The 23,426-nt window shown below is 41.2% G+C and overlaps 1 protein-coding gene and 1 long non-coding RNA gene across 19 annotated transcripts in view; one reads left to right on the top strand and one right to left on the bottom strand.

The window, feature by feature from the left end:
- The window catches only part of DNAH14 (dynein axonemal heavy chain 14), a 334,169-nt gene that overhangs the window by 32,216 nt on the left and 278,527 nt on the right, over positions 1–23,426 (bottom strand). For 14 of the 17 annotated variants that reach the window (XR_012032771.1, XM_072830144.1, XM_072830141.1 and 11 more), the window contains 9 exons: positions 23,179–23,409; positions 21,933–22,054; positions 19,622–19,866; positions 15,497–15,918; positions 15,223–15,421; positions 9,194–9,409; positions 6,643–6,728; positions 2,660–2,816; positions 1,218–1,428 (listed from right to left, as the gene is read on the bottom strand). Coding sequence is in view for 16 of the 17 variants with exons in the window: in XM_072830144.1 (XP_072686245.1) it covers positions 1,218–1,428; positions 2,660–2,816; positions 6,643–6,728; positions 9,194–9,409; positions 15,223–15,421; positions 15,497–15,918; positions 19,622–19,866; positions 21,933–22,054; positions 23,179–23,409 (1,889 nt within the window). In the remaining variant the exon portion in view is untranslated. Of the gene's footprint in view, positions 1–1,217; positions 1,429–2,659; positions 2,817–6,642; positions 6,729–9,193; positions 9,410–15,222; positions 15,422–15,496; positions 15,919–19,621; positions 19,867–21,932; positions 22,055–23,178; positions 23,410–23,426 lie in introns of those variants that run through there. The other 3 variants (XM_072830150.1, XM_072830153.1, XM_072830154.1) reach the window with 3 other exon arrangements.
- On the top strand, positions 4,826–6,862 carry LOC140635454 (uncharacterized). 2 transcript variants are annotated; one of them, XR_012032772.1, is made up of 2 exons: positions 4,826–5,314; positions 6,633–6,862. It is a non-coding gene; the product is annotated as an uncharacterized lncRNA (long non-coding RNA). The 2 variants fall into 2 exon arrangements; XR_012032773.1 differs by having other exon boundaries at positions 4,826–5,422.

The raw sequence follows: 23,426 nt of genomic DNA, 5'->3' as shown, positions 1-23,426 counted from the left end.
GAATGATTCTTGGGAAATAGGTAGGTGCCCTATAAATAGTTTTTGAATGAACAATGACTGAAGGACTTGGTAGAAATTATTGTGTCATCTTCCAAAGTTTACAACTATTGAAATCATACAACTAGGCAAATGTCATCTTCTGGCTCTCTTAAGTGGTGAAGTAAAGGTGAAACAGAGATTACTGAATACTTTTGAAACTGCTAAAAGCATAGGAGCCTGAGAACAGAACAAATGATACTAACAAAGTTTTTAGAAATTTAAGTCAGAGCAGTTGCATTTTGGTTTATAGTTTCCTTGTGGATGCTCGTGACATAAAAACAGCTGCATGAAGAAAATGAGCACATGAACATACATCCCAAATACAGCAGTTGTGGCCAGTGAAGCAGACAGAAATGCAAAGCGGGAGACAGAACTATAGAACACAACTGCTTAAAACTTTCCTAATTTGAAACATTGCTGGGGCACTTGGGTGGCTTAGTTGGTTGAGCATCTGTCTCTTGGATTCATCTCAGGTCATGATCTCAGGGTTGTGAGACTGAGCCCTCCATCAGGATCCTCACTCAGCAGGGAGTTTGCTTGAGATTCTCTCTCCCGCCTCCTCTGCTCTTCCTGCTTGCTTGTGCACATGTGCTCTCTCCCAAATAAATAAATAAATAAAATCTTCAAAAAAACCCAAACATTGATAATTCTTCACTCCAACTTAGCAGTCGACTCCCAACTACTTCCACTGCCAACAAGGGCTGAGCCTCTGGAAGTTTCTGTCTGAGTGAACAAGTCTTTGACAGATGCAGCCTATAAAAGTGGACTTAGTCCAAGAAAGTCAAAGTAAGTACTAAACATAGGCCATAAAATAAATCACCCCTGGAAGGAGGGATGTGAGCTATTGCATTTTGCTGTGCAGAATCACGTAGAATAATAAAGACTATGTCTGTAGGTTTATCTACTGAGAGGGAAGGCTTAAGAAGGAGAGGAAGGAAGTGATGAAGGCAATGGAGAGTAGAAACCAGAGAGGCTTTTTTTCTTATAAAATTGAGGTATTCTTAGTATAGTTTAAAGATCCCGGACAAAGGAGGGTCCATGTAAGCAAGCTGAATTTTCTCTGAGTGGCACAACACTATCACTATTATTTTATCGTTGCTTCACGTGGCTGTTCCCAGTTTCACCTCACTGTTCTTATAATTAATCTGATCCCTTACAAATAAATGTAAAGTTCTTACGACTCAATGATAGTGCAAAGCCTTGGCATAAACGATGCTGCGAGGTGACAGTTCTGGAGGAAGACCCATTGAGCGGCTCTGGGGAGGGCCTTCATGATGAGCTCCTCTGCCTTAGCGGCTTGGCCAGGGCCCAGGGAAATCATGGTCACGTGACTTGTTCCTCCTTTTAACTCTTGTGCAAACTTCAGGACAGTGTTGGTGGGGTCGATCCCTGTACAGCAACGTGGAAACGTACACATAATTGTAAATTCATCTCATCCCCTTTTGAAAACTTACATCTGTCTTTGTTTCTTTATTTATAATGGGCTTCACAGCCAGCGTGGGCCCCAGTGTGGGGCTTGAACCCACAACCCTGAGATTAAGACCTGAGCTGAGATCAAGAGTCAGATGCCTAACTGAGTCACCCAGGCACCCCTGAAATACTTCATTTTAGCAGCTCCTGCAGCCAGGTATGGGCATCTAGGTGTTGTGAACAAGCTTTGGTAGCAAAGTTTGTTAACTTTTATAATACTTCCTTTCTTCTACTCTATTGTTTAGAGTGTGGACATGAGGGCTAGAGCCCGGCAGCCATTCTGGGCTATGTCTGCAGGAAATGGACAGCAGCTACTCTGTGTCAGGTATAGAGCAGCTGGTTTACATAAAAGGTTACAGAGGAGGAAGGCTCTGCATGGACACACTTTCAGAAAAAATTTAAAAATATTTTATTTATTTATTTGACAAAGAGAGCATGCACGGGTAGGCAAAGCAGCAGGCAGAGGGAGAAGGAGAAGCAGACTCCCTGCTGAGCAGGAAGCCTGATGTGGGACTCCAGCCCAGGAACCTGAGATCATGCCTTGAGCCGAGATCATGCCCTGAGCCAAAGGCAGCCACTTAACTGACTCAGGCTCCCCTCAGAAAGTTTTTATTGCCCAATTGAATCAAAGTTTGAAAATGGTGAATTGTGAAGACATACTTGATTTAGAGATGACAATGAACAGAAGATAAGTTAAAATATTTTGCTTAGGGTCTGTGGGGCAAAGACAAGGGAAAAAGCATTTGGAGTTTTGAGGGATACAAGGGCTGTGTTGGCAGGGCCACTTTCTGATGGTTTGTCATACATGTATGTTTTCATGACCCAACATATTAAAACAGTTAATAAATACGAGGTCCATCCCAACTTCCAGATTGATAATATGTGTTTAGGAGATATTTTCTGCACAGAGAATTAGCACTGAGAAGTGTTTTATGGTTATGAATCTGGGAAATTCTATTATTCTTTGTCCTTTTACATTTTTAGAAATATTCAGTCTTAATATGGTTTAAAGTTTTAATCAGTCCCTTTCCCAAAACAGTTAAATAAGAATAGGGAAATATCTTAAACATAATACCCAGCACCGAGCATACCTGTCTACACCTTCTGGTTAGTATCGTGGTGGTGTCTTACCTGTGCTCATATAGCTTACCATGGGTGTGAGTAAGTATCAGTGGAGTTATGGCTGTGGATTCCTTGTAGGGCTCTTTCAGATTCAATCCCATTCTCAAGACATAGTCATTTCCCATTTTTTCAGTTATAAACCTTTTCACTGAATTCTTTAAATGCTCTGGTCGAAGGATTTTTATCTAAACAAGAAAGCAGGGAAGATAGGGTAACTTTAATAAAGCACCCAAGGGAATGGCCCCTATGGTAAAGTGGAATAAAATGAGGAAGTATTCAGCATTTGTGTCGTCAGAGTTTTATGGGAACGTTTAATGGCAGAGGGTCTGTGTGTGCTGGAGAAACCGCCACCATGGCTCATGATCCCTCCTTGGTGTCAGGGCCACCTGGTGCCTCCCTCCCTCTCACACTGACAGAGATCTTGCATTGGTTGTAAAAATCTAAGTTATGGTTCCTGATTCTGCAAAGAGAAATTTGGCTGTGGGTCTCTTCCTGCTCTGCTGAGTTGGAGTATGGAACTCAGGACGGCACAACCAGAAGACCACTAACTCCTCCATGAGTAACATAAAGGGAAGTAGCACAGCAAACCAAGTTTGTATCCAAACAGAGCTCGAGAGGGGCTGAAGACTTTGGAAGCAGTGTGCATGTAGTAAGTAGAGGTTTGGGGCCCACTGGAAGAAACCATTGCAAATCTTGGAGGAAGGATCTTTTCCATGAAAATTGTTTCATACAAACTAAACTTATGTGTTATTTATAAAATGATCCTGAATTCTGTCCTTGGCATCAGAGACCTCATCATTTAAGACAAAGCTGAAACTATGTGTGGATCTGTGTGGATGCCCTAGGTTGAACCATGGGAAATTGCTATTTTTACATTGTCAAATATTGATTATTATGTCAAATTCTGCTCTTTTCTGTTACTCCCTGGAAAAATTAATCAATTTTATCTAACTAAATGCGGTACATATATATTTTTAGATGAAAATTGGAAGCATGCAAAGCATCTGGGGTCTAAGAGCAGGGCTCGCCCAGCACATCCACTTAACAAAAGCACAGGAATCATCTGAAAGCAACAGATGTTCAGGTGTAGTCCCAACACGTCATTCTCAGAGTCTGTGCTCCCAGAAGCAAGTGTGACCCACTGTTACCATCATGCTGCTCCTTCCTTACTGTATTGACCAATAAAATGATGCCTTTGTAAGTTTTAACACGGGGGGTGGGGGTGGGAGAGAAAGCAAGACCAGCAGAAATGGGGTTGCGCTGAACTCAGTTCTACAGCTCCTTTCTAAACAACTACAGACAGTTCTGGAAATTCTCATGTCCACTTTCCCTGCCCCTGCCTTGTCTTCTTTCCCTGTCCAGCAGGCCATTGGAATGGGAAGCGGTGCATCAACTGAACCAAGTCCTTGCCCTCGCAGAGCTCTGAGATAGTGTCCTTCCCCAGGTGGAGCCTTCTTTCTAATGTATTCTAAATCTCTCATGTGGCAATCTCAATTTCTGACTCTCACGGTCAGACCCAGTTTCAAATATTCTAACTCAATTTCTTTATATGAGCACTTGAACTTCATCAGACCATGTCTTTTGACTGTGGGTTTGGAAAATAGGATTGCTACACTCATGAAGTTTCTAGCTCACAAACTAACATCATCTGGAGTTTACTGGGGAAAGTCAATGTATCACAGGCTTTAAAAATGTGCTTAATTTTGCTGTTAGGGTAATATATACTGGCTACATAAAATTCAAATAATACAAAAAGCCAGAAATTGAAAAATGGAGGTCCTGGGATGCCTGGGGGACTCGGTCTGCCTTCAGCTAGGGTCATGATCCCAGGGTCCTGGGACTGAGCCCCATGTCAGGTTCCCGGCAGGGAGATTGCTTCTCCTTCTTCCACTGCCTGCTGTTCTGCTTATGCTATCTCTTTCTTATGAATAAACTTTAAAAAATCTTTAGAAAAAGAAAAATGGAGGTCTTATTTCCTGGAGAACCATGACTGGTTCTTGTGGCTCCTTGCAGATGTGTTCTGTGCACATACAAGCATCACTCCATCTACCTTCCTTTGCTCCACAGGTGGACCTATACTACAGACTGTTAGATGTTTAGCATTTGTCAGTTACTGCAGCTTAAATGTTTGTTCATGTCATGATGAGGTCAACAATCCACAGGCGGGGTGGGGGTGGGGTGGGTTGGGGGTCAGTCATCTACAGTCGCCAGGTGGGTAACAGGAATTAGAGAAGTCGGCTGGACAGAATGAAAACAATTCTTCCTGCAAGAAAAACAAAGATGTAAGTATGGTATGGTGCCTACTGGTGGCCGACAGTCACTGCCCATGTGAGGGAGTGATCACCAGTAGTGATGACCATGGCATACCCATTCTTGGGGCAGATGCTGCTCAGCTCTTACTGTTGCTCCTGAGACTGCAGATCCAGTAGTGCCTGATCTCCTACTTTTTCAGTAAAAGCTGGAAATATGGACTTTTTTGTGAAATCTCTCAATTTGCAAATTTTGGCTCAAAAGAAAAAAAACAACAAAAACCACTTGTACACCCATATCCATAGCAGCCCAAAGGTGGAAGCAGCCCATGTGTGCACAGGCAGATGAATGGATAAAGAATGTAGTACATCCAGCCAATGGAATATTCCTTAGCTCTGAACAGGAAAGAGATTCTGACACCTGCTACTACATGGTGAGCTTGAACACACTATACTGAGTGAAAGAAGCCAGACATGGACAGATAAATGTTGTGCAATTCCACTTCCATGAGGTTCCTGGAATAGACAACTGCAGACAGAAAGTACGGTGGTATTTGTCAGCCTAGTGGGAAAAAGGAATGGGGAGTTACTGGTTAGTGGGTGCAGAGTTTCTGTTTAGGATGATAAAGTTCTAGAAATAAGATTGTGTTTGCACAGCACTGTGAATGCACTTTAATGCTGCTGAATTTATCATGTAAGAATTAAAATTTCTCACTTAATTTAAAAGAGATTAGAGTTCAATGAAATGATGCATATTTTCCCTTCCCATCTCTTCCTATTTCTTCCCTTCCTTTTCCCTCCTTTTATCTTTCCTTCTCTCTCCCTCCTCTTCCCTTTCTTTTCTTTCTTCCTCCTTTTCCTTTCCTCTCATTTTCTTTCTTTCTTTCTTTCTTTCTTTCTTTCTTTCTTTCTTTCTTTCTTTTTCTTTTCTTTCTTTCTTTTTTCTTTCTTTCTTTCTTTCTTTCTTTCTTTCTTTCTTTCTTTCTTTCTTTCTTTTTAATATTTATTTATTTATGGGGGGGGGGGAGGAGAGTAAGCAAGGGAGGATGGGGCAGAGGGAGCGAATCTTCAAGCAGATTCCCTACTGAATCACTCAGGCAAGGCAGCCATTAGGCAATTTCTAAGCCCTGTCCCCCCAATTCTGTGAAGTGAGGGAAATAATCACATCTCTCCCCAAGATTACAATGAGGATTAAATGAAACAATGACTGTAAAATGATTAGCATAGGCTAAGCTTTAGATGTTTTAAGGGGCTCATGAATGACAACCATTTACATCCCCAACCTGCCTTCTCCCAGGGATTCTGAAGCAACAGGGGTCAGGTAAAATATCACCTTTACTAACAATAGGAGGATGGCTGTGCTTTAGGCATGTGTGCTTCCTAATAGGGAACCCTAACAGGCTGGGTCTGTTCCTGGACCATCTGTGGTGCTGAGAGCAGAACACAGGTACACTGTTTGCAGGAAGGCAGATCCCAAAGGCACCAGGGAGAAGCTGCTGAGCCAAGTGCTCTTGCTCACCCCACACATGGGGTCCCCTACTTCTGTGGGGGGAAGTCATGGGGGCGAGAAGGGCCAAGGATGCTACCTGATTGGACCCCCTCCACACAAATGAGCCAGTAAGAGTGTGCTTCCCTCTAACATGAACATTACTTGTAAAATCCTTATATTTTGCTAATAAAATTTTAAATTTGAATGGTTTAAGTTACTGATAAAGTGCTCAAAACACTCAGAATATCACTGTTTTCTCATAGCACATCTTACCAAAATAAGTCTCTGAAATGGAGTGAGTTTCTCCCAGGGGAAATTCACAGGACTACACATGTCTTCATTTTCATCCGGAAGTTCAGCTAGATAGAATTTAGAGAAAGAAACTGAAATGAACAATCAAGTGTCTGGGATCACTAGAAGACACCAAAATGAAAATTTTGTTGTGAACTGTAAAGTTTTTTTTTTTAAAAACATGTCTAACTTTTTCTTTTTATTATTTTTTAAAAGATTTATTTACTTTAGAGAGAGAATGTGCATGAGTGTGTGGATGGGAGGGGCAGAGGAGAGGGAGAGAGAATCCCAAGCAGATTCCTGCTGAGCACCAGACATGGGGGTTTGGAGTGGGAGTGGGGAGTAGTGGAGGGGGGGAAATCTATCCCATGACCCTGAGATCTCAACCTGAGCCAAAGTCAAGAGTTGGACGCTTAACTGATAGTACCACCAGGCACCCTGTCTGACTTCCCTAAGACTTGAGGCATCCTTATGATCACAAGTGAGGTGAGCACTGAGCCAGGTCTAAGTGTGCCCATCCTGGTGGAGAGGCTGGCAAGGAGTGCTCTAACAAGCTTGTGAACTGCTGAAGCAGACACACGAGAAGCAGAAGTATGGCCAACACTTTACAATCTGTTCCTGCGAGTGTGAGGGTTTTCTGGTGAATATAAAGTATTAACTCCAGAGATTAGAAAGTTCTAGTTATAATCTACCTATAACAGATATGGGAAATGAGAATCAAGTGGAAATGCAACCAGATTCTCAAGTTTCTGCCTACTTATTATTTCAACGTATTTGCCCCATGTCTAACTTCAAACACAACTTGAAATACAGAAATAGCTTTTTTGAATAGAGCTATAATAGGTTTGTTGATCTTAAACAAAAAGTTTTCTCCCCCCAAATAGAAAGATCTTCACTTTTCAAAATAGTGACCTAGAGAGAAAACTCTAAGGAAGGAGAACTTCTTAGAAATGGAAATCAGGAAGCTATAAAAGAAAGAAAAAGGTGTAACTGGCCAGAGATTTCACCATTGTGTGGTAGAGACAGAATAAACAAATCCAAAAGACAATGACCGATTTTTAAACATAATTGAATAATAGGTTGGTATCTTAACAAAACAAAAAGTTAATTATCTGTTACACCAATAGGGTTCTTACAGCTGGTTAAAAAAGAATTAACACTCTCTAGAGTACATTTTATTTTTCTTAAGAAATACATTAAGTCCCAACTGCTGAGCACACATCTTGAATCTCAGTAGCTGTAGGATTTTCAACAGCCTTGCTGATGGGGATGCACCGGCCCTTGGCCCTTGGCGATGGCCTTCTTGTTGTTCAGATACGCCAAAGTCTTCAGCAAGGAGAGGGAAGCAAAAAAGGAAAAGGAAAGAAGTGACTGCCTAAGGGGGCCAAGTCTGGTACTACTGAGAGAGACCATGAATGAAGGCTTCTAATTTATATTTAAGAGAAACAGAAGCTTTTTATTTGTATCATTTAACGGAACTATGGACATCTCTGCCTCCCAGCTTCAGCATCAGAGTTGACAGTGAAGTAAATTTGCATCAGAACTTTGCATCTAGCTCTTACGCAGTATAAAAGAAAATTTTGTTTGCTTTTCAACGCAGTTTTTGTGGAAGAAAGAAGCATACTTTTAAATGGACAGTGAACTCTACCATAAGTTACTTGAAATCCTGTATCTGTCCTGTGTGTAAACATGTTTTAGATAAATGGGTTTAATTAAAGATTCAAAATACACATTTTATTCAACGTTTAAGTTAATAAAATAAAATTTGAAACGGAAAAAAAAAGAATTAACAATTCAGTAGAAAAATGGGCCAAGTACATAAATAGGTCAGTCCAAATGGTCTACAAACATCTGAAGAAAAGGTACTTAAACGTGGTGCTAGTCAGGAAATCCAAATTAAAGTACTTTAAAATTTTCAGATTGGCACGAGTTAAGAAAAAATCAATACCCCTTTTGGAGAAGGAAGTCATGTACTGTTTGTGGAAATGTAAGTTATCCTGGACTTTTAAGACAAGTAACCTGGCAGCAGCTGTTAACATTAAATAATATGCTTCTGACCCAATGGTTCCACTCTGGCTGCTCATCCCACAGAGACAAGGGCAGAGGAAGTGTGTCTAAGGATGTGTCTGCTCGCAAAATGTAATTGTATGTTATGGCAAAAATGTGGAAGCAAAGTGGAGAAAGCTGCGGAGGGAAACAAAGCAGGATGGGCATGGAGGTGGCAGGGAGTAATGAGCAGGGACTCACATCTAAAGTAAGGTCTATTTCCTATGCAATTCTTAAAAGGCATCTGTTGTATAAAATAACCCATGAAATCTGCACCGGTTGCACAGGTGGCAGTGATGCTTACCCATGGTGATCACCTTGCAAGGCCTAAGGTGCATAAGTAACCCAAGCCTTGCTCACCGCAAAGCTATGTTCCCTGTCAGACACTGAGCTATGTCTATAAGCTGACGATCCACAGACACATACATGCAACTCAGGTTAAGTAAAACACCGAATGTTCTCTTACTTCTCATTGGTGATTACTTACGTTTCTCCAATGAAGCTTCTTCTGAACAGAAAGGTACACTCATCAGGCAATATGCAGCCTTACTGTTTATGAAAGCATCCCACTGGGGCACATTAGACAGAAGGGATTTGCACAGGAGAGAGAAGGGCTCCAGCTCACTGCTGACATACTGGCACTGCTTCCACCTGGATTCCGACAACCACTGAAGATGTCGATTTCTGCAGGTCTCATAGATACCTAACAGAAAAGGGGAAAGGACACATTGAAAGGTACAATATCTTTCAGCCTTGAGTTATTCATAAAAGGTAGATGTTAAATAAATATGTTTTTAAGGAAAAGCCATTTTATATAAAAATTAATCACATAAACAGCAACTTTTTTCATTGTGGTAAAAACACAGAACATTTACCTTCTGAACCATTGGTATGTGTTCATCAATGTGAAGTACCTTCGTGTTTTTGTAAAACAGATCTCCAGAACTTTCCCTGCAAATCCAAAACTCAGTCCCCATTAAACAGGCCTCCCCAGCCCCTGGGCACCACCATTGTACTGTCTCTATGCCTCCAACTACTTTAGATCCCTCAGGGGGATGGAATCACACAGTCTCTTTGTGACTGGCCTCAGTATAATGTCCTCAAGCTTCAGCCATGTTGTTGTAGCAGGTGTCAGGGATTCCTTCTTTTAAAGGCTGAATGATATCCCCCTGAAATGGCAAATCACATTGTGTCAATCCATTCATCCCCTGATGGACACTGGGGCTGCTTCCACTTATTGGCTACATGAACAGTTCTGCTGTGGACACAGGTGTGCAAATAGTAATCTGAGACCCTGCTTTCAATTCTTTTGGATATATAACCAGTGTGGCATTGTTAGATCATATGCTGGCTTTATCTTTAATTTCTTTGAGGAGCTTCCATACAGTTTTCCATAAGAGCTGCGCCAATAGTATACGAGGGTTCTGATGCCCACACGCCCCTGCCAGCACTTTTCAAATTTTCAGTTTTTTGCAGTGGCTGTCCTAATGGGTGCGAGATGATATCTCATTGTGGTCTTTTGGTTTGCATTTCCTGATGATTAAGGATGTTGATCATCTTTTCATGTGCTTGTTGGTCATCTATATATCATCTATAGAGAAATGTCTATTCAGACATTTCTGAATAGCCCATTTTAAAATTGGGTTATTTGATTCTTGTTGAGGGGTTGAAGTTCTTTATATATTCTGTACATTATCTCCTTATCAGGTATATGATTTGAAATTGTTTCTCATTCCATAGGTTGCCTTTTTACTCTGTTGTGTCATTTGATGTACAGAAGTTTTTAAGTTTGATGTCATTGAATTTGTCTCTTTTTGCTCTTGTTGCCTGTGTATTGGTGTCATATCCAAGAGATTATTGCCAAGTCCAGTGTGATAAAACTTTCCCCTTCTGCTTTCTTCTAAGTTTTATAGTTTTAGGTCTTATGTTTAGATCTTGAATCCATTTTGAGTTTATTTTTATATTTGGTGTAAGAGTCCAGTTTTGTTCTTTTTAAAAAATATTTTATTTATTTATTCATGAGAGACACACACAGAGAGAGAGAGAGAGAGAGAGAGAGAGAGAGAGAGAGGCAGAGACACTGGCAGAGGGAGAAGCAGGCTCCATGCAGGGAGCCTGAAAAGGAACTCAATCCCGGGTCTCCAGGATCACGCCCTGGACTGAAGGTGACGCCAAACCGCTGAGCCACCAGGGCTGCCCCAGTTTTGTTCTTTTGCACGTAGATATCCAGTTTTCACAGCACCATTTGTTACAGAGACTGTCCCTTCCCCACTGAGTGCTCTTTCCACCCTCACTGGAGATTTTTTGACCGTTTATGTGTTAATTTCTAGGCTCTCTGTTCTGTTCCATTGGTCTATTTACCTGTCTTTATGCCACTACCAGACGTTTTTATTGTAGCTTTATTATATAGCTTGAAACCAAGAAGTATGAGGCCTCTAACTTTGTTCTTTTTCAAAATTGTTCTGGCTATTTGGAGTCCCTTGAGACTCCATATGAATTTTAGGAAGAAATTTTCTATTCTTGCAAAAAGTCCTGTTGGGATTTTGTGAGGAATTACACTGAATCTGTAGATTGTTTTGGGTTACCATGGACATCTCAACAATATTGTTTGCCAACCCATGAACATTGGATGTCTTTCATTTATTTGTGTTATCTTCAATTTCTTTCAGCAATATTTTGTAGTTTTCAGTATATGCATCTTTCACCTCCTTGGTTAGGCTTATTCCTAAGTGTTTTATTCCTTCTGATGCTATTACAAATGGGATTGTTTTCTTAATTTCCTTTTCATTTTATTTGTTGTTTATGTATAGAAACACATCTAATAATGTATGTTGGTTTTGTATCTTGCAACTTCGCTGTATTGGTTTACTAGCTCTAACAGTGTTTTCATGAGAAAGAGAAAACTCTAAAGAGTTGTCATGTCATGTCACCTGTGAACAAAGATAGTTTGGATGGCTTTTATTTTCTTGTCTGGTGCATTGGCTAGAACTTCCATGTTAAAAACAAGTGATGAGAGCAGGGGTATCCTTGATTTGCTTGTGATCTTAGAGAAAAACGGAAGTTTCACCACTGAGTAGGATGTTAGGTGTGAGTTTTTCACAAATGACTTTTATTGTGTGGAGATAGCTTCCTTCTATTCCCAGTTTGTTGAGTGTTCTTAGTCATGAAAAAAGCTGAATCTTATCAAATGCTTTTTCTGTATCAATTACGATGGTCATTTGGTTTTGTCCTTCATTTTGTTAATGTGCTTAATTATATTGATTGATTTTCTTATATTGCGACATCTTTGCATTCCAGGAACAAATTGCACATGGTCATGGTGTATAATCCTTTTACTATGGTATTGAATTTGGTTTGCTGTATTTTGTGAGAATTTTGACATCTATAGTCATCAGAAATATCAGCCTGTAGTTTTCTTCTCTTGTAGAATCTTTGGCTTTGCTATCAGGGAAATGCTGGTCTTAACAGACGAGCTTAGAAGTGTTCCCTCCTCCTCCTTATTATTATTATTTTGAAGCATTTCAGTAAGATTTGTGTTTATTCTTTTAAAAATGTTTGGTAGAATTTTCCAGTGCAGCCATCTGGGCTAGCTAGGCCTTTTCTTTGTTGGGAGATTCTTGCTTATTGAATCAATCTCCTTACTTGGTTATAAGTCTGTTCAAATTCCTACTTCTCCATGATTCAGTCTTGGTAGATTATACATTTCCATTTCTTCTAGGTTGTACAATTTGTTGGCATATAATTGTTCATAGTGTCTCCTATGATACTTTTTATTTCTGTAGCATCAGTTTTAATGTCCCCACTTTCATCTCTGATTTTAGTTATGAGTCTTATTTTCTTGTTAATCTAAGAGTTTATCAGTTTTGTCAATATTTTCAAAAAGGCAGCTATTAGTTTAGCTGATTTTTCTATTTTTTAATGCTCTATTTTTATTTGTGCTCCATTCTTTATTGTTTCCTTCCTTACGCCAGCTTTATGGTTGGCTCTTTCTTTTTTTTGCTAGTTTTTTGAGGTGTAGGGTCAGGTTATTTGAGACCTGCTCTTTTAATGAATGCATTTATAGTTATAAACTTCTCTTTTAGTACTGTTTTTGTTGTATCCTCTAAGATTTGTTATATTGTGTTTTAATTTTTATCTCAAGACATTTTCTATTTTCCTTTTTAACTTCTTTGACCCACTGGTTATTTTAAGAGTATGTTGTTTAATACCCACATAGTTTTGGATTTTTCATGTAATATTTGACATAGTTTTGGAACTAGGTGAAGTTTGGTGGGGTGAAGTCCAGAGCTGACAACCAAGAAAGAATTCTTGAGATGTCTTTGGTGCAAAATGATGGTTTTATTAAAGCCCAGGGACAGGACCCGTGGGCTGAGAGAGCTGCTGCCTTGGGCTTGTGAGGGGTGGCTGATTACATACCTGGGAGTTGGGGGAAGGTAAGGAAAAGAGAGGTTTCTAAGGATTCTCATATGCTAAAGAGGACCTACTGTGATACTGGAGGTCTTGCCATTGTCAAATTAAGGTTGTCTTTCCCTCTAGTAAAGCATTAAGATAGTTTGGAGTTTCCTGAAGGAATGTCACACGTATCCCACCTGGTTTGCAAGGTGTCAGCTTGTGCTTCTGTTCCCCACTAATATTGATTTCTAGTTTCATTCTATTGTGGTCAGAAAAGATGCTTTGTATATCAGTCATTGTGCTTATTGCTTAGCATAACAGAAAATTGGAAACCCAAGTCTGAGAGAGTGTGGTTGAGAGAGTGATTATGTAAGTTTTGGTCCATTCAAAAATTGGAATGTTGTGCAGACATTAAAAAGTCTTAAGTGTGTATATATATAATTTTTCTTAAGTATATTTGACACGAGCAGCTACTTTTGACGTTATTAATTTGAAAAAAGTTGGGAAAGTTAGGAAAACCAGTAGAAGGAAAACCCACAAAAATATTAATATTTTTCTAGATTGTGGAATTACAGAAGATTTATTTACTTCTTTTTGCTTATCTGTAGGTTGGAATGGTTTGTTTAATAAACGTGTACTATTTGTATAATAAAAAAATAGAAGCTATTACATTTTTGTTGTTGTTTCTTAAAATACACTGGGGATGTTTTTAGGTTTCCAAGTGCAATGGATGCCTTGTGGGCTGGCTGTTTTGCTGCGTGACCTTGTCTCCTGGTTGCAGGCAGATGGTTGAGGAGAAGAGTCCTGACTGAGGCTGTGGCACTCAGACCCTCCCTTTTGGAGGGTCTCCAAGGCCCAGAGTCTTAGAACTGCTAGACATTGGGTTAATAGTGGTCCCTGGTTCTTCTCACGTTGGTGCTTGGTTATTCACATTTTCCTTGCTGTTTTCTTAGATACCCCAGAATCCTTCTGAACATTTTTATTTTGGGTTAAAATATTGAGTCGTTGTCTGTTTTTTTGCAAGCAAAAGAATCTTAGTAAACTCACAAGAGCATTTATTGACTCAACAATCGTTCACAAACACCTACTGTATACCAGGCTTTGGGATAAGTAAAAACAAACAAAAAACAAAACAAAATGATTCAAATGTCTGGTATACCTCTAGAGTAATTCTTTGACATTTCAATTGTGATTTCTAGTCTTTGCTAATAGTCTTGAAACACCTGACAAAGGCTACTCTAAACAACCACCTTTTCTCCCTCAGTGAGAATGTCAGACTACCTAGAACTTTGTATTTTTTGGTGACTTAAAATTACAAACAGCACAACAATGTGAATGTAGTTTCATGCCACTGAACTGGATGCTTAAAAAGGGTTAAGAAGGTACATTTTATGTTACATGTATTTTACCACAATTTAAAAAATAAATATACTTAAAAATGTACAACACAGGAGGATTTGGAAAGATCCCACACTTTGTGATTTTTTTAAAAAGATTTTATTTATTTATTCATGAGAATACACAGAGAGGAGAGAGAGAGCAGAGACACAGGCAGAGGGAGAAGCAGGCTCCATGTAGGGAGCCTGATGTGGGACTGACACTGGGTCTCCAGGATCACGCCCTGAGCTGAAGGCAGGTGCTGAACCGCTGAGCCACCCGGGCTGCCCACACTTAGTGATTTTTGCCCAATTGTTTTGCATAAGCATAGTTTTTGTGGTTCAAAATCTCCAGGAATTTTCAGAAGACATTGAGGGTGATTATAGTGAGGAGGGGTAAAGTTTCATCCAGGTGGTATTTAATCAATGTGTGCGTGCATGTGTGCGCTCACCTCTCTAATAAGGAGCACTAGGGGTTCAGCTTTATAGATTAGCATTACAATTACCATAGCAAATGTCATTCACTTATTCAAAAATCACTGAGTACCAATCATGTGCTCAACATATAAGGACACAACAATGAATTAAACATCACACCTGACTTCAAGCTGCTTTTAGTTTAACCAGACAGAAGCACTGACTTAGAGCATCTTAAAAAATCTCTCAGTGTTTTTTTCAGGGAAACATGTTTTTAATGGCTTTTTTTTTTTTTTTTTTTACTGAACCCAGAGCAGTATCCTTTACTTACTATTAAGTCTAGCCTGGGGCATCACAGCTTTAATATTTATCAACATGGCAGAATGTAGGAAGATGTCCCATTCTTCATCTGGTAGGGACCCAATGTCATCCTGCAGTAAACTTCCATGAGCATTATTTTGCATGATTGTGGTGCAAAGCCGGAAGGAGAAGCACAGTTTATGTTGGTTAAATAGAGCTGAAGAGACCACCTAAGGAGGGAAATAGAGCATTTGACCGGCCCAGCTAGATTAAATATGTATAATCCACATTAAAGGATGCCTCACCTTAAAAATATTTCTTGTTAACACATCTATTGAATTTTTAAGATGTCTCTCTAAGAGATTTTTCTCACTTTCTAACTTTGGTTCTTTTGAGAGGTTTGTAATATCATGAATTTTTTTCAGAGACATTTTATCCCATTTCGAGCTGGGTTTCTCTTGTTCTTTGCTTCCGGAGACTACTGACAGAACGAAGGCCTGTCGAAACCAGTCTAGGGAGAACTGGTACATGCAGTTGACCTGGGCGAGCCCTGCCACGAGAAAGTAGAGCAGGGAGCCTCGAGTTGCAATGGGGAGATAGTTTGTACGAGTCTCTTGGATTTCACTTTCCATTTTTTCTGTGGCTTTGATGCGCTTTGAAATTTCATTTGAAGTCATTTTGGATTTTCTTAGGATGTCTACGATTTCCTCATCATCTAAGACACATTCTAAAGGCAAACAAAAATTGAATTTAAATAAAAACTACTGGAATATTAAATGCAGTTCCTTCATTCTGAAATCTTTCTTTAATAAGAGTTTTTAGTTTAGTTTTTTTTGTGTGTGTGGTTTTATTTGGGAGATAGGCCATTAAATGAAGACAGGGCATATTTCTGAATAATTTGGTTAATAGCATCCCCCATCTCTTCTTTAGATGACGTTCATAGAGTGGATTCTATTCCCATTATAAACACATAGTAAATAGCTAATCTGTCCTAATGACCCATGATACGCATAGACAAGGAAACAAAATTTCCAGAAAATAGCATGTGCACGGTAATAGTTTCTATCGTGTTTCACCAAACAATCAAGTTGGTAATGACCACGAACAGATTGCAACTTACCTTTCGAAAAAGCACTGCTCTAGAAACAGAATTATTCTCTCCATTTCAAGTGTTTAAGATGGTTCTCATATTTTTTTAAAATTATTTATTTATTTATGATAGTCACAGAGAGAGAGAGAGAGAGGCAGAGACACAGGCAGAGGGAGAAGCAGGCTCCATGCAGGGAGCCCGACGTGGGATTCGATCCCGGGACTCCAGGATCACGCCCTGGGCCAAAGGCAGGCGCCAAACCGCTGCGCCACCCAGGGATCCCCTGGTTCTCATATTTTGATTACAAACTCTATTTTATGAACATTTCCATTTTCCTGAGGTGCTTTTGTTAATGATATGATTTATAGACTCCTCAGTATCCTTATGCTTACCCCGGACACAGGTAGTTTGAAAAGAGCCCTTTTAAAATGTGGTACTGATTGGGAATCAAAGGCAGAGGGAGATGTAGATACAATTAAATGTCCATATAACCTGCAGCCCACTGACATACTGGAGGGGGCAGAGAATGAGGTTCCTCCAGGAAGCTCCTGATTGTCTTTATGCTAATGCTCCGCTAGAGGGAAAAACCTGGCTTGGTTTGACCATAGCCAGGGCTTCAGTGTCCTGTGAGTCTTCTTTGGCATTTGAAAGTCCTTTTGGAACTTTTTTCTCTTTACTTCTCCCAACCCTGAAGTATATAATCATTTGTCCTCACAATCCTGGGGCAGTGGGGCAGCAGGGGTGGCGGGGGCAGTGGGAGTAGCAGCAGCAGCTCTCTCTGTCCCACAGGTCCTGTCCTTGGGCTTTAATAAAACCATCGTTTTGCACCAAAGACGTCTCAAGAATTTTCTTGGCCATCGGCTCTGGACCCCACCAAACCTCACCAAAAATATTTTAAAACTACATCAGTATCAAGAACTAAACAGGGATCCCTGGGTGGCGCAGCGGTTTGGCGCCTGCCTTTGGCCCAGGGCGTGGTCCTGGAGACCCGGGATCGAATCCCACATCGGGCTCCCGGTGCATGGAGCCTGCTTCTCCCTCTGCCTGTGTCTCTGCCTCTCTCTCTCTCTCTCTCTCTGTGACTATCATAAACAAATAAAAATTAAAAAAAAAAAAAAAAAGAACTAAACAGCATCACATGATTGTTGTAAGGAGTTACGGGATTATTACGTTCCATGATCTGGATAGCATATTCTCACTGATTTTAGGGAAGCTTTCTAAGCAATGTCAGGACCTGAGCTGTGGGCTACTGCTGTGTCCCCCCCCCCACCAACCACTGCCCACAGAGAGCGGGTGGTCACACTAAAGACAAAATATTTACAAAGAGATAGTAGGATGATCTATTTTACTAAAACTTGGAAAAAGGGAGGAAAAAATATGTACCAAATTGAGGAGTCTTTTTCGTTTAGTTTTTTTCAAGGACAATTTTTATTATAACTACTATCAGTAAAAAATTAAGTCTTTAAAAACAATCCAACTCTACCATGAGGAATGCCTGGTAGAGAATAAGCAGCAAAGGCATAATAACAGCTCACAGTGTGCTGATGGGTATTATCATAAACAACTATCCTTTTGTCTCATTAAGCTTATCTTTTGTCCAATTTAGGCAAAACTTGCAGCAACAACATGACATTTGTCACACAGTGGCTCATAAACCAGCAGAGGCTATCCTTGTGAGTCTTGTTACACCAACAGTGTCACCTCTGGTGTGTCACATATTACCCACATGTCCTGGTTTTGCTCCCTAAGGAGTTAGCTGCTAATTCACTCCAACCTTCCCAGAGACACGGATGTGACAATGTTGTCCACACAATCTCGTCCTAGTCCTATCATTAACAGAAGCGTGGTTTAGCCATGTGTTACACAGAAATTGTGTATTAGGTGTCAGCAAAATAGGAAGGATTACAGTCAGATCTTATTATAATATGGAACGAAAGTATCTGAGAGACTTTTCAAGCCCCACTGAGTCAGCAGTTAAGAGAGAACAGCAATCCACTGCTAGATAAAGAGTATTAGATGACAGATGAGTCAGGAGCTTGATACTGTGATTTATGACAGGAAATACACCTAAGGTCTCCATCCCCAGCTCTGGCTTAGAGCTCTGAATACCCTGGGGATGAGAGGAATAAATGTGTATTTTGTTATGTTAATGAGGTTGCTTGAGTCTCTGAAAAGGATGGGGTGGTTGCCCTGGCAGCGCCCCTGAAGCCCACACCCATCCGTGATACTCTGCCTACCACCCCCCCCCCCCCCCCCCCCCCCCCCCCCCCCCCCCCGCCACCCAATCCCTTCGACCTGGCTGTTCCTAGTTCCATTCTTCCATAGGAGACCAGTAATCTAGTGAGTCCCGATTCTAGTCTACTAGCAAACTAATTAGACCTCAGAAAGGGCTTGCTGGAACTTTTTGTCTGAAGCCCGGCTGTGGGGAGGGGGCGCCTGTAGCACTGAACCCCTAAGGGGAGGGGAATCTGATGCTGTCTCTGGGCAGATAGTGTCAGAATGGACTTGAACTGTGAGACACCCACATAGTGTCTGAGCACTGCTTACCAGCATGGGGGACCCCATCCTGCATGTTGAAATCGGGTATCCAGAACCCCTTTTAGGAGCAGGAATGTCAGCGTGCCCCAGGAATTTCTAATGCTTTATATTTAGTTGTTTAGAAATTACATTGTTAAAATTTAAAGACTGGGGATCCCTGGGTGGCGCAGCGGTTTGGCGCCTGCCTTTGGCCCAGGGTGCGATCCTTGAGACCCGGGATCGAATCCCACATCGGGCCCCCGGTGCATGGAGCCTGCTTCTCCCTCTGCCTGTGTCTCTGCCTCTCTCTCTCTCTCTCTCTGTGACTATCATGAATAAATAAATAAAAATCTAAAAAAAAAAAAAAAAAAAATTTAAAGACTATGGTTTCTTATTTTTTATGTTGAAGAGGAAAATAATTTCCACTGCTATTTTAATAAATACCACATTTTCATGGGACATGTATGATTAAGTCATTGGGTTCCATCCTGGTATATTTTAGTATTAATACTTGGGGTAAACCTAATCTTTTGGTCTCTGTAATCTAACTTGATACATATAACAGATGTCAGATACCTGACGTAATGGCCTCGTGGCAAATGTCCTGCGGTTTGATGAGCTAAGACAGAGATAGGAATATAGGAACATCAACAGCCACAATGTTTTAAGAATGGGGTGTTTCACCCACATTGATCAGTTATCTGGTGGAAATGTAGATCTGATGTTTTGGGTACCAGTTCAGAGTATGGTTCTCGGAGCTTCTATTCTGTCCTTCCCCAAGTTACGCCCAGGTCTTCTAACGTCACTAAAGACCTGAACTCACCTTGTGCATTCTGCAGAACATTTAACATTTTTTCCTCTAGTTCTTCAAGGGTCACAGCATCAAGGGAAATGCTCTCCAATAACTGGAAACGTTGATTTTCTAAGTAAGGGGCTTCATGGGTTAACACGGTAGATAAGAGTTGATCCTGCAAACCCTGGAATGTTACCGTGAAGTTGATCATAGTAACGAAATTGTAAACTGAGGGAGGAAAATGAGGGTTGTCTATTTCTGTAGCAACGTATAACCTAAAGGATGAGAAAGGCACCAGTTAGTCAAAGGATCTGCAGAGGGAAAAAAAAAACCTAATTTATTAAATAATGGAAAAAAATATTTCTCCTGGAGGTTAACAAGGTTAACTTTTAGTGTTGTTCAGCCTTGTACACAAAATAGGCTCTCCATTTATATTGTGTGGAGACATTTCCTGTTTATAATTTGAAGAAATACAACCATAGATGATGTCCCTGCTGTATTTGGTTGAAGCACCCAGATGGAGGAAAGCGAAGTGCTAGCTAGTAGGAACTTAGACCTGCCCTTAGATGGTTGTCAATACCCGGTGGAGGGTGTGAGTACAGGGAGATATACCTTCTCTAAAGGGATGACCCCAGCTGCTGCCAGGAGAGTGACTTGGGCTGGGGGCTGGAGGGAAGGAATCTGGCAGACTGGTTTGTGTAAGAGGTGGTGGTAGTGGCCTGGAGTGGGGTGATACAGGGTGTGTGTGTGTGTGTGTGTGTGACCTGGAGTGGGGTGGTACAGGGAGGTGTGTGACCTGGAGTGGGGTGGCACAGGGGTGGGGTGGCCAGGAGTGAGGTGGTATGGGGGGGTTGTAACCTGGAGCGAGGTGGTATGGGGGTGGTAGAGGGGGAGTCTTCCAGCAACTCGATACAACAGGGACAGCTTCTCCTTCCATTTTATAAAGAGTAGAATGGAGGCTTAGAGAGGTTAACTAAGTTGCTCACAGCCTGTGGCCACAAAGTGGCCGAGTGGGGACCTGTGGCCAGCCCACCTTTCCAGAGGTCCCTCTAGCACCTCCTCACAAACAATCCAATATGGGCACCAGGTTGGCACTGCAGCAACACATGACTTCATTAGCCTTCTGAGAGCAGGAGGGAAAGAATGGGTGTCCTGCCAAATGCTGCATTCTGGAGAGGGCTTGTTACATAAAGGGGTTTTAAGTCCTTGAAGGAGAGAACTTGGTTTAACCTAGTGCTTTTCAGAAGTTTGGGACCCCTTTTTTGAGTGACACCTGTTAAACTCCTGGAATGTCATTTTGAGGAACATACTTTGCAAAATATTTTCTTAACTGAAGGAAGGAGGCCCAGAGAGAGGATTACAGGCTCTAAGAGTGTGGTGAGGATCAAGACTTCAGAGCATTGCCTGGGACAAGGATATATGGACCAGCGTGTCAGAGCCCCTGCAAGGCGGTTATGCCCACTTGGCTGAGGGCCTATAAATCCACCTTCCAACTCCCCTTGTGACTACCCACTCATACAGTGAGCTGCTGATTATGAATTCAAGGGGACAGTGCACCTGCCTGGCAACTCAAATGCCTTATTACCCTGGGAATTATATTTTTGTGGTAATCAAATGTGACTATATAAAAGTGCTTTGTGAAGTTGACTGGGGGGAGGTGGGGGTTGCAATCCCGAAGGTCCCTTACTGTTGGGAACATGGATGCAACATTTTTATCTGGCTAGGCAAAGTCTCTCTTTTTGCTCTGGATATCCAGTATGGATTTTGTTTTTTAAAGAAGCAGAAGCTTTTCCTGCTGAAATAAAATGTTAGGCAAACAGATCAATGGGGGAGTTCTTGTGATTCAAGTGGGGCCAGGCTTCCCCTTCCAGCACACTTTCTGAGGATTCCCTCTGGACCCACAGGTCTTAGCTGGAACAGTATGGAAACTGGTTTTTTTTTTTTTTTTTAAAGATTTTATTTATTTATTCATGACAGACACAGAGAGAGAAAGAGAGAGGCAGAGACACAGGCAGAGGGAGAAGCAGGCTCCATGCAGGGAGCCCGACGTGGGACTCAATCCCGGGTCTCCAGGATCACGCCCTGGACCCAAGGCAGGCGCTAAACCGCTGGGCCACCCAGGCTGCCTGGAAACTGTTTTGGAATGGCTTGATAAATAAAAGTCAGTTCACTATTCTGTGTACTGACGAGTGCAACCAGAAACAGAAATAAACAAAATATTCAAAATGTAATCTCACTTTTTGCTCCAGGAGAAGCTTACCACTATGTCAATAGAGGCCTCTATAATATTTGTCTTAAAAAATATAAACACTTGACTCAATTTCGCTGTGAGAGACTTTACCTAAATCTGGGATTGTATTCAATCTCAGAATCATCAACCCTTATGAAATATTGTCCTCTTTTCTGATGGATATCCTTCTTCAAAATTGCCTTCAAACTTGGAGCTAATGTTTCAGGGAGATTCTGAAAAACACAAGAGAAATATATAAAAAGTTCATCTGAAAGCAAATCAGTTAAAAAGCATTTCAAAGAGCATTTAGAAAATGTAAATGGGGATCCCTGGGTGGCTCAGCAGTTTAGGGCCTGCCTTTGTCCTGGAGTCCTGGATGAGTTCCACATCAGGCTCAATGCATGGAGCTTGCTTCTCCCTCTGCCTGTGTCTCTGCCTCTCTCTCTCTCTCTCTCTGTGTGTCCCTGATGAATAAATAAGTAAAATCTTAAAAAAAAGAAAGAAAGAAAGAAAGAAAGAAAGAAAGAAAGAAAGAAAGAAAGAAAGAAAGAAAGAAAATGTAAATGAGGGATACCTGCTTCTCCCTCTGCCTGTGTCTCTGCCTCTCTCTCTCTCTCTCTGTGTCCCTGATGAATAAATAAGTAAAATCTTAAAAAAAAGAAAGAAAGAAAGAAAGAAAGAAAGAAAGAAAGAAAGAAAGAAAGAAAGAAAGAAAGAAAATGTAAATGAGGGATACCTGGGTGGCTCAGTTGGTTGGGTGTCCGACTCTTGATTGAGGCTCAGGTCATGATCTCAGAGTCGTGAGACTGAGCCCTGTATTTGGGGTCCCTGCTCAGTGGGAAGTCTATTTGAGATTCTCTCTCCCTTTGCTGCCCACCCCCAACTTTTTCTTTTAAGAAAAATAAAAGTAAATGTTAGTATTAAGAAAAATAAAAAGAAATGTTAGTATTTGGATACCAAAGAAAGCCTGGTCTGAGAGAACTGAACACTGAAAAGTCACTGTAGTTATTATTTTTTAAAAGATTTTATGTATTTTGACAGAGAAAGTGCCCATGCACACACATGTATGAGGGAGTGGTGGCAGACAGAGAGGGAAAGAGAGAGTCTACAGCAAACTCCAATGCTGAGCAGGGAGCCTAATGTGGGGCTTGATCCCAGGGCCCTGAGATCATGACCTGAGCTGAAATCAAGAGTCAGATGCTCAACAGACTATGCCACCTAGGCACTCCTGTTTATTTATTATTTTTTCCATGACATAGTTACTTGTAACTCAAAGCTTTCAGTTTCTATGCTTGGTGCACACAGTATATATGTCAGCTGCATGGAATTGGGTGGTTGGGACATTCTGTCCAAATACCTGCAAGAGGACACTCCCTCCTATTTTCATAGCATTTTCAATTTTTTGGATGTAACTGCTGTCTTTGATGGAGAGCTCCTGCAGCCTGGGCCCTTCCATCTGCCGGATCCAGTTGTGTGCCTGCTTGTGGGGGTCAATCAGCAGTGGCCACTGCAGGCCATTCTTGATCAGGATGGCGTTCTCTGTCGAATACTGACCAAGGGGGAGTCCCTGAGAGTGCCATCGGCCAACCTGGAATGAGATCGTTA

The sequence above is a fragment of the Canis lupus genome, chromosome 6 (genome assembly GCF_048164855.1).
Source record: "Canis lupus baileyi chromosome 6, mCanLup2.hap1, whole genome shotgun sequence".
NCBI lineage: Eukaryota > Metazoa > Chordata > Mammalia > Carnivora > Canidae > Canis > Canis lupus.
Note: the sequence above shows the minus strand (reverse complement) of the source record. Positions and strands in the feature narration are given on the sequence as shown.